Source organism: Sciurus carolinensis, unplaced genomic scaffold (assembly GCF_902686445.1).
Source record: "Sciurus carolinensis unplaced genomic scaffold, mSciCar1.2, whole genome shotgun sequence".
Classification (NCBI taxonomy): Eukaryota; Metazoa; Chordata; class Mammalia; order Rodentia; family Sciuridae; genus Sciurus; species Sciurus carolinensis.
Genome location: NW_025920116.1, coordinates 140,863 through 149,849, shown reverse-complemented (window position 1 = coordinate 149,849; position 8,987 = coordinate 140,863). Strand labels below are relative to the sequence as shown.

General features: G+C 59.0%; 1 protein-coding gene across 1 annotated transcript; it reads right to left on the bottom strand.

Annotated features, from left to right (window-relative positions):
* Positions 1-525: 525 nt before the first annotated feature.
* Positions 526-8,774, bottom strand: LOC124973566 (alpha-1,6-mannosylglycoprotein 6-beta-N-acetylglucosaminyltransferase B-like). The gene is given in 10 exon segments (XM_047537439.1): positions 526-723; positions 1,121-1,315; positions 1,317-1,367; positions 1,708-1,748; positions 1,751-1,781; positions 5,809-5,924; positions 6,063-6,213; positions 6,950-7,105; positions 7,781-7,833; positions 8,708-8,774. Coding segments are annotated over 10 exon segments (1,059 nt in total).
* Positions 8,775-8,987: the final 213 nt, after the last annotated feature.

The window sequence follows — 8,987 nt, the reverse complement described above, 5'->3', positions numbered from 1 at the left end:
TCGGGGAGCAGGCAGGAACCAGGGTTTCCATTTTGATCACGTCAGGTTTGGGTGTCATTTAGATGTCAAAGTGGAGATGAGGACCAGGCAGGTGGCAGGAGAGGTGAGAGTTCAAGGGAGCCTCGGGTTGCAGATGGATACTGGCTGGCAGCATCCACATGTCCCTGAACAAGGTGAGGACTAAGCGGTTGTGAGGAGGGAGCAAGGGTAAAAGGGACAGACCCATCAGGGTGGGGTTCCTGTGAAGCAGCCCAGGCCTTCTGCACACTAGGGAATCTGACATGGTTGAGGGAAGGGGCACAGCAGAGGGTGGTCTCACCTTCATGTCCATCCTCACAGAATCAGCATCTGCCTCCCCCGAGTGCCTGTGGCTTGCTGGTGCTACCCTCCCCTGGATGGTGCTTGGCACTCCACTGCCCACTCCTGGGCCTGGGAAGGAAGTTCAGGCCACGTGTGCATATTGAGATGGGTTCTGATGGTGCTTTCTCCTGCAGGGGGAGGCACGGGGCAGGGGCCCTCACTGCCTCACAGGCAGCCCTGGCACAGGGCCACCTGGCCCTTGAGGAAGTCATGACAGGGGCAGAGCTGCTGGTACTTGGTGCTGGAGCCGGCACAGCTGCAGAGCAGGGGCTCCTTCTGCAGGTAGCACTCCTGTCCAGACTGGGCCAGCTCTCGGTACAGGTGGTGCATCTCCCACTCGGCGCTGTCACAGGGCACCTGCAGGGTGCGTGGGCGCCACCAGTGTCGGTCAACCCCTGGGGTGGGTGGGGCGGGCTGTCCCCAGCCTGGCACTGCTCACACCTCTCCCCACCAACCCCTGACCCAGACTTGGAAGAGGCCGTTACAGTTCCTTATCCACCTCTGTCTGGGAGCTTGGAGAAGAGGGGCCAGGGTCCCACATGGAGGGATGCACAGCAGCTTTATGGAGAAGGTGCCCATCCAGGCTGGAGCAGGGCCCCCGAGGGGCAGAGGGAGCTGGGTGGTACTGGGAGGCAGCGTCCCTGGTAGCGGCTGTGTCCTGCCAAGTGTATAGCTGCATGATGCTGACACCCACCTGGAAGGTCCTTTCTGGATCCTTCCTGACTGGTTGGAAACTCTCAGAGGGAGGGGGGTGCACTTACTGGAGAAAGGCCTCCTGGCTGTTGAGGAAGGGGAAGAAGGAGGGTTCGCAGACCAGTCTGTAGTTAAGGCAGTCCCTCCTAGTGGTGGCCAACCAGGCCCGCAGCAAATGTGGCAGGGGCCAGGCCCCGGGGTCCTTGCTAGTGTTCTGGGCCCACTGCAGGTGGGTGGCATTGGGCGCCAGGATGAAGGGCTCTGTGAGGCCCCAGCCCCTGGTCAGGGGCTGGGCTGGGAACTGCACAGAAGTCCTGCAGGAGGAAAAGGGCATCAGGGAGGTGGAGTGGGGCACGGGCGGCTCTGGGTGGCACCCGAGGTCCCAGGCTTGCAGCTCAGTGGGAGCCACTGTTGGGCACTTGCTAAATACCAGGCAGCCTTGCACGCAAATTTCATTTATTCCTCAAAGTAGGCCCCACCCCACAGACACTCAGGTGCCTCCAGGTACTTGGCAGGGAAGGAAAGGAGGCTCAGTGGTCAGGGGCCCTGAGGGGCTCACAGCCAGGGTGTCTGCTGCCTGCACAGCGTGGGCTCTGGCCTGATGGGTTTGGGGTGGGATCCCAGGTCCAAGACTGAGGACGAAGGGCCGCCTACCTGGTGCTGGATGTAGGCGTGAGTCCGCTCCAGCTGCCCCCACAGGTGTGCTCGTAGGGCAGGTAGAGCTCCACCTGAGGGAGGGCACGGCATGCAGGCCTGGTTATGGGGCCGCCTGCTGGGCTTGGGGTGGGATGTGCCAATGCCCCATCCACCTGACCCTCTCAGCTGAGGTCCCTACAATTTCCAGGGTCCCTGGGGACTCAGGCTTAGCCCTGGACCCTCCCTGTGTCCCAGTCTCAGTGCCCCTGCCCTGTCCCCCAACCCAGCCACACAAGCTTCTTCCTGCCCAGAGCCCAGTGCTCCACCCCTCCTGGGCTCTGAGACCCCCTCCCCCAGCCTGGTTTCTCTGGGACATCACCCACTCCAGAGCATCCTGCGCCCATGCCTCCCTGGTACAGGCCAGTTTCCTTGGAGTCCTCAGCACCCCAGACTTCCTCCCGCCAGGGAGAAGCGCCCCTGCCACGGCTTCCTGTCCATTCTCCATCTCTCTCAGGAGCCCACAGCTTGTCCACCAGAGTCTGGTATACTACCTGGTACAGTGCCTGGCATGCAGTGGGCACTCAGAAAATGGTTGTGAGACGGAAAAGCTTGGCTGTACCCTCCCCAAGACATGGACCTTCACACAGAGGGACACAGCATGCTCCCAGTGGGATGTGACTAGATGGCATCTGGAAAGCACCTGCCCAGGCCACACAAGGTTACAAGCACACTACACAGGAGGCCACATGTGACCTAATGGTCTCAGGGTCATGCAGCAGCCTGCACTGGGGCATGTGGCCGAGTGGCTGGGGTACAAGAGGCAAAGGTAACCAAGGGACAAGATGTCCCCTCCCCAACCCCTTCCTGGGCTTCACCTGCAGGCCCAGCACAGTGCCACCTTGAAAGAGCCCACGGGTGGCAGGCAGCAGTGGCCAGAGCTGGGGCCGACCTTGACTCAGAGGAGGGTAGCTGTAGCCATTGGCATCCCCAAACCCCACACCATGTGAGTATCCTGCCTGGCCCAGTCCAGCTCAGTCCCCAGTGACGCCATCTTGCTGCTGACCACCCCAGAGATGAGATCCTTAGCTCTGGTGGTGAAACCAAACAGTCCTGCCTGAGCCCGCACCCCTTCTTCCTCATAAGGTGACCTCAGAAGGTCCAGCAGAGCTGTGTGGGGCCCCCGCAGAGCCTGCCTCTTAGGGCTAGAGGCCCATCCTGGGCCCCCTGGCCAGGTGACACTCCCAACACTCGAGAGTCCCAGGGAGACAGCCCCCACTGCTCACCTTGAAGCTGGTCCCTGCTGCCTCTGACTCTAGGGACAAAGGCCACCAGCCTGACCTTGTCCCAGTACTGGACACCAGGTGCTGTGTGTATTCTCAGTCCCCAGGCTGTTCCAGAGTCCCAGGAAACCCCAGCATCCCTCTGTCCCAGATGCTCTGCAGGCCTGTCTCACCCTGCGCTCATCCCCGACCCACTTCAGGGCCCTGCGGCCAGCTGCTGCCCTGACATGCAGAGCAGAGTCCAGACAGCCTCTGAACACTGCCCAGCAGGCCCCCGGGCCCATGGCAGGGAAAAACCCAGGATATAAGGAAAAAGCCCCAGAGAAGAGCCTTTGCTCTCCTAATGTCGCTCCCTGCTCAGCAGTGACAACAGCGCCTGAGTTATTCCACTCTGCATCTGAAATGCTCAACACGGGGTGAGTTACAGGTCCTGCATGCAGGGAGCCCTCCAGCCGCCTGCCTGCCATGATTTCCCAGGTGGCAGCAGCCTGCCTGCAAACACCCTCATTAGGTCTAACTGCAGGCATGGCATCATTCTCCCCAGGTGACAGGTGCTGGTCCTGCAGTGCCACCTGGAGGGTGACCTTGAGAGGGGCTGGGGGACGATGGCAGCACTGCAGTTCTCTCACCCCTCGGCCTCTATCTGGATTCGATGGAGATGCAGCACAAGCCCGTCTGCTGCAGCCCAGGGACACAGAACCTGCCCTGCCACAGGAGGGGTAGTAGCTGGCCCCTGGGGCTCTGTGCCTTCTGGGCCCCTCCGGCATCCCGTCCCCTCCCCTGGAGGCCACAGGACCTGCAGGAGCCACAGTCCACTCCCAGCCAGCTGCTTCAAGATGGATTTTCTAGAGGAGACTCTCAGCGTCACCAGGCGCTTGTTGAAAATGCCGACTCCCAGGCCACACCTGGTCCTCCGAGGCAGAAGTCCCAGGGTGCCCAGGTCTACACACAAGCCCCTCCCCAGTGGTCCATGGGAATGGGAGTGTGTGAGCCCCTTTGGGCTACCAGGGGGTGAACTGTCAGGAAAGTGGGTGGCAGGGCCTGATGGAGGAGGCTGCCAGCAGACAGGCTGGGCCAGGGTCCCTAGGGGCCTGCGGCAGATGTGGATGCCTTGGTTCCTGGATCCTCTGTCCTTTGTCACTGCTCACACTCTCTCTCTCCCTCTCCCTCTCTTTTTTTGTGATGCTGGGGACTAGACCCAGGGCCTCCTGAACGCTAGGCAAGTGCTTTACCACTGAGCTACATCCTCAGCCTGGTTATGCTGTTTTTTATTTAACTCAATAGCAAAATTAAACAGATGTTCATGTAAAAAATATCAAAGGAAAGAACAAGGAAAAGGAAGCCCCCTCAGCCCCTCCTGAGAACAGGCACCTCCCCAGTCCCCGTGTGTCCCTGCAGAAGCACGGAGGACGGTCTGGGCACATTCATTCCCAGGCACAGTCCCTCCCCTGTGCCCAGCCTTCTGTCTGGGGAGGGGACGCACCACCCACAGGCTCATTTTGCTTGATGGGCCTTGGAAGTCAGGCCAGTCCTCAAGTGATGGGGAAGAGTCCTCACCCTGCCCCTATCCCTGTGCAAGAGGAGGCCAGCAGGGCAGGGGAGAAGGTGCAACGGGGTTGTTTCCAGCATGAAGTGAATCAGAGTAAACCCACACCAAGTCCCCGCCCTGGGCCTGTCCTTAGCACTGAGTCCCCTTCCCGAGGCCACTGCCTGGTCTGCGCTCCGGCCCATTTAAACCCATCAATAATAATCAGTAGTAATAATCAGTTGTCCAGCCCTCTACTGGGGCATGGCCCTGAAGCCACATTCCTGTCTGCCTTAAAATCTGCAAGGGCCATCGTCAAACACGGAGAGTGGCCCCTGTGGCAGATGTGGGAAGTGCCCATTCAGCCTCTCTGCCCTTGACGCTCCACCTCAGGGCTGTCTATGGCATGCTCAGCCTGTGCAAGGGACAGAAGCCATGGGAGTGGGCAGCCCGCAACCATGGGCAGGTGGGAGCTGGAGGAGAACCACCCCAGGTTCTTGCATTTCTGGGATGTGACAGAAGCCCCTGCTCAGAGGCCCCGCGGTGAGGAGCTCTAGGCACACCTGGCCCCTTCCTGGGACCACCTCCCAGTGGAGCCACCTGTGCTGAGACCCTGCCTCAGAGTCACCCCAGAGGAGCCCAGACTCAGTCTGCGACTTAAGTTTAAGCCTCAGCTGATTCCCAGGAGGTGAGCAGATCTCCCCACTGGATGGAGGGGCAGAGTGTACTTCCTTACCAGACTCCAGCTTCACCTGTTAGGCCTGAAGACAGGTGCATATCAGGACCTGGTGACTTGCTGCTGGGCACTTCCTCTAGGAACATTCACCTCCAGACCAGGAAGGAAGGACCTGGATGTTTCCATCAGGAATGGAAAGCTGACCTTGTCAGCAAGATCCCCGGAAGAGCTGTATGCAATTCATCGCTCGAGATAGACTGTTAAAAGGTCACAGACCCACACCTAAAGCAGGGTCTGAAGAACCTCCATGCTTTCATCTGGAAACCATTGACTCGGCATCCAATCTGTGTCAGGAGTGCTCACAGGGCCTGGCCCTTCATTGTGCTCAATAAGTGACTCTGAAACCATGGCTACCTTGTAAGGTTGTGCAGGTTGTTCACTGCACCAAGGTATGCCCCCTAAAACCTATGCACTAGGTTGCTGAGTGAGGGCCCCTGCTCCACTCTCCAGTCCACATGGCTGGACGCAGGGGTATGTTTGACCGGGAGGGAGGTGGACTCCTCTGCCAGCGCAGGCCAAGTCTATGTACGTTTTTCTAATTATATTGAGGCCCACAGTGCGAGTGGTGGCCATCTCACCTGGGTCTCCATGATGGCCTTGATGGCGGCTTCAGACTCCTCTGAGTTGTTGTCTTCCACAGTCCACACGTGGGGCTTGGCAATGAAGTTCTCTGTGTAGGGGTGCTGGAGAACACCTGGCTGGAGCTGGCAGGGGTGGCTTTCCTGTGCTCACCGTTTGTCCCTTTTATCCCATTGCCTGACTCTTCCACCTCCCTCTCCAGGAACCTCAGGGCCCCTTCCCTGACCCCTCCTGGGCTGGCTGGGTCACCCACTCACCTCCCTGGAGGTGGGCTTGCCTGGGAAGAACTCGTGGTTGAGGGAGCTGTGGGGCGGGCTGAAGCGGGACTGCAGGAAGACACAGCCATGGCTGGTGGCCTCCAGGGTGGCTGGGCCCTTGTGGGGGAAGCCAAAACCTGTGAAAAACTGAGGGGGCCAGGGGCACGAGGTCAGGGAGGACCGGGAGCCCAGTAGCCAGGCAGAGGTGGGGTGGGGGTGGCCAGCTCGCATCCCTCAATGCAGGGCTGGGTGGGGCACTGTGCACAGCCTGCACTTGCTACCTATGATTCTGGAGGGACGAGGACAGAGCAAGTATCCCAAGTCCAATAGGCTGCAGACCCGCATCCACAGCCGACCTCAAAGGACCTCCACTCACTCATCCTGAAAACACTAATTCAGCACCTAACCATGCCAGCTGTGCACTTAGGGCTGGCTCCTGGAAGGTGCTTCATAAATGGTATTGAATTCAGGACTGCTGTGTGAGGTTGTTCAGGTTGTCCACTGCACAGAGATATCCTTCCTTGTGTGACTCTCAGAAGCATTCATCCAGGATGAATCGCCCCATGCGACAGTAGCCAGGGCCTCTCAGTCAGCCTACCACCCACTCAGAGGTTCCAAAAGGTCTGCCTGGCTCCAGTTCCCCTAACCAGGCCGTGGCCCTGCCCAGGCCCCTGATCCTGTAGGCTCTCCCCTGACTGCTGGACATCCCATGTTGGCCAGTTCCCTGGAGGACTGGACACAGGGCTCAGGCAGCATAGCATGCTGGGGCATGTCCACGTGTGGAAGAGGTCATGCATGGTGGCGGCCACCCTGGCAGGTGTGTTGGTTGGTCCCCTTGGCACCTGTGACCAGGCGGGTGAGGACAGTATGCTGGGGGACTCACTTTGGTCTTGTGCAGCAGCTGCTGGAACTCAGGCTGCGGCAAGGGTCTGTGGTTCTTCATGAAGATGGAGACCTTGGGGGGCCTCTGGCTCTCATAGTACATGGTGCTGTGGATCTTCATGTACTTGTTCAGGATGCCCAGGAACTTCTCCTTCCCCTGGGGGAGGAGGGAGTGAGGTGGAGTTTCATCCCAGGTCCCCAGCAGCGCCAGCACAGCAGACACTCCAAATTGGGGTGGCCTCCGGCCAGCTGTGCTGCCCTGGACAATGCCCCTCTCCTCTCTGGTCCTCGATTTTTCATCAGTGAGCACAGAGCTTGGACTAAACCAGAGGCTTCCAGTTTATTTTTAGCCACGCAATTTTTCTTCCAAAGGAAGCCAACGGGACTGCACATTAAATGGATCCATGATCTGATTGGCCTCCTCTAACCCTCAAAGGACCCCAAGTACCTCTGAGGAGCTGCAGAGCTCTCAGGAACTCAGATCACTCCCCACACACCCATCCCTTCATCCCTCCATCCACCCACCCATCCTTCCATCCATCATCCCCTGAGACAGCCTAGAATATGGCGAAAGAGCAGTTAAGTTCCCAAGAAGACGCCAGATCTGATGGGCTAAAGAGAGACCATACCTTCACTCACCAGCCCCTCAGGACTTTGCTCTTAATTTAGACCCAGTCCTAGCAAGGGTGCTTATCTGGCTTTCCCACCCAGAGCTCTCAAAGTGCCACAATTTAGACGCTGTTGGAGGGCAGAGTGAGGACAGTCACAGTTGAAGGTGACAGTAGACAGATTCCCAGCAGGGCTCACATTGAACAGCGGGAGCTCTGCACACCTCAGTGTCCCCAAAGGGCGGGCCATGCACCAGGGACACAGAACCCACCAGAGCTGTCAGGGAAGGTTAGGCTATTTTCAGTACGCAGTATCTCACAGGGCAGTGTGTGTATGTATTCTAGAGTCCCATGCAAAGCAGAACGCTCAGCTCTGGCGGGCCCCACCCTGGTCAGCTCTGCATGCGTGCCTGCTGGTCATTTAAACAGGGTTCATCTAACAGCTAGTTCTGCAGGACACCTACCCTATCTCGACCCCACCAAGAGAAAGTAGCTAAGGAGTCATTGAGATTTTCAGGGACACTGACTGCCAGCTGCACCTGTCTCCAGCCACTACCCTGCACCTGGCAGGAACAGCAGGGCCTTGCAGGCAGGTCACCCTGATGAGACTTCCCCCTGGAGCACTGGGGACTCCTAAGAGCCACCTCCACACAGGACCATCAGAGAGATCAAGAGGCCACAGGTGAACCAAGACTGCTTACTTACCCAACTCTCTCACCCTGCCCCCTCCCTTCATCTATTTAAACCCAAAGCCTAAGTCAGGGACCCAAGACAGGGCTGAGAGGCGGGCCTCACTCGGCCCTCCCAGCACAGCCACAGTGGTTAAAGCTCCTCTCCTGCTCTGCACCGTGACCTTTCAGTCTGGCTCAGGACTCTGGTGACACCCTTGGCTTGAAAAAGCTGGCTTGCTGCTTCGCCACCCATCACAGTTGTCCCTGCAAGTGTCCCTGGAAGGCCACCAAACCCCTCACTCTGTACTGTGTGCTCAGTGTCCTCCTGGCATTGGGCAGGTCTCCCACAGGCCTCCCCCTCCCTGATCCCTGCCCTCAGGGAGGCTCCTCTCTGCATCCCATTGTGCCCAGGAGGAGAGACAGGGAGGAAGAGAGCCGGCCTCCCCAACCTCCATCTCCACCCTCCGCCCCGGCACTCACGGAATGTGGTCATGAACTGCTTGGGGTTGAGGTTCCCCAGTTGGTGCCGCAGCCGTGCCGCAGCCATGCCACAGGTGTACTCCTCATGGTTTTAAGCAGGCTTGGTTCCAAAGGTGTCAATGACTGGGATTCAGCACCTGCCCCCCAGGGATCAGAAGCAGGGGTCATGCTGCTGTGTCCTGGACTGGGGCTGCCCCAGCCAGGAGCCCTGTAACTGGTCAGTGGCTGGGTCAGGGCAGCGCTCTGTGCGACAGAGCTTGGCCTCCAACATTCTCCCTGT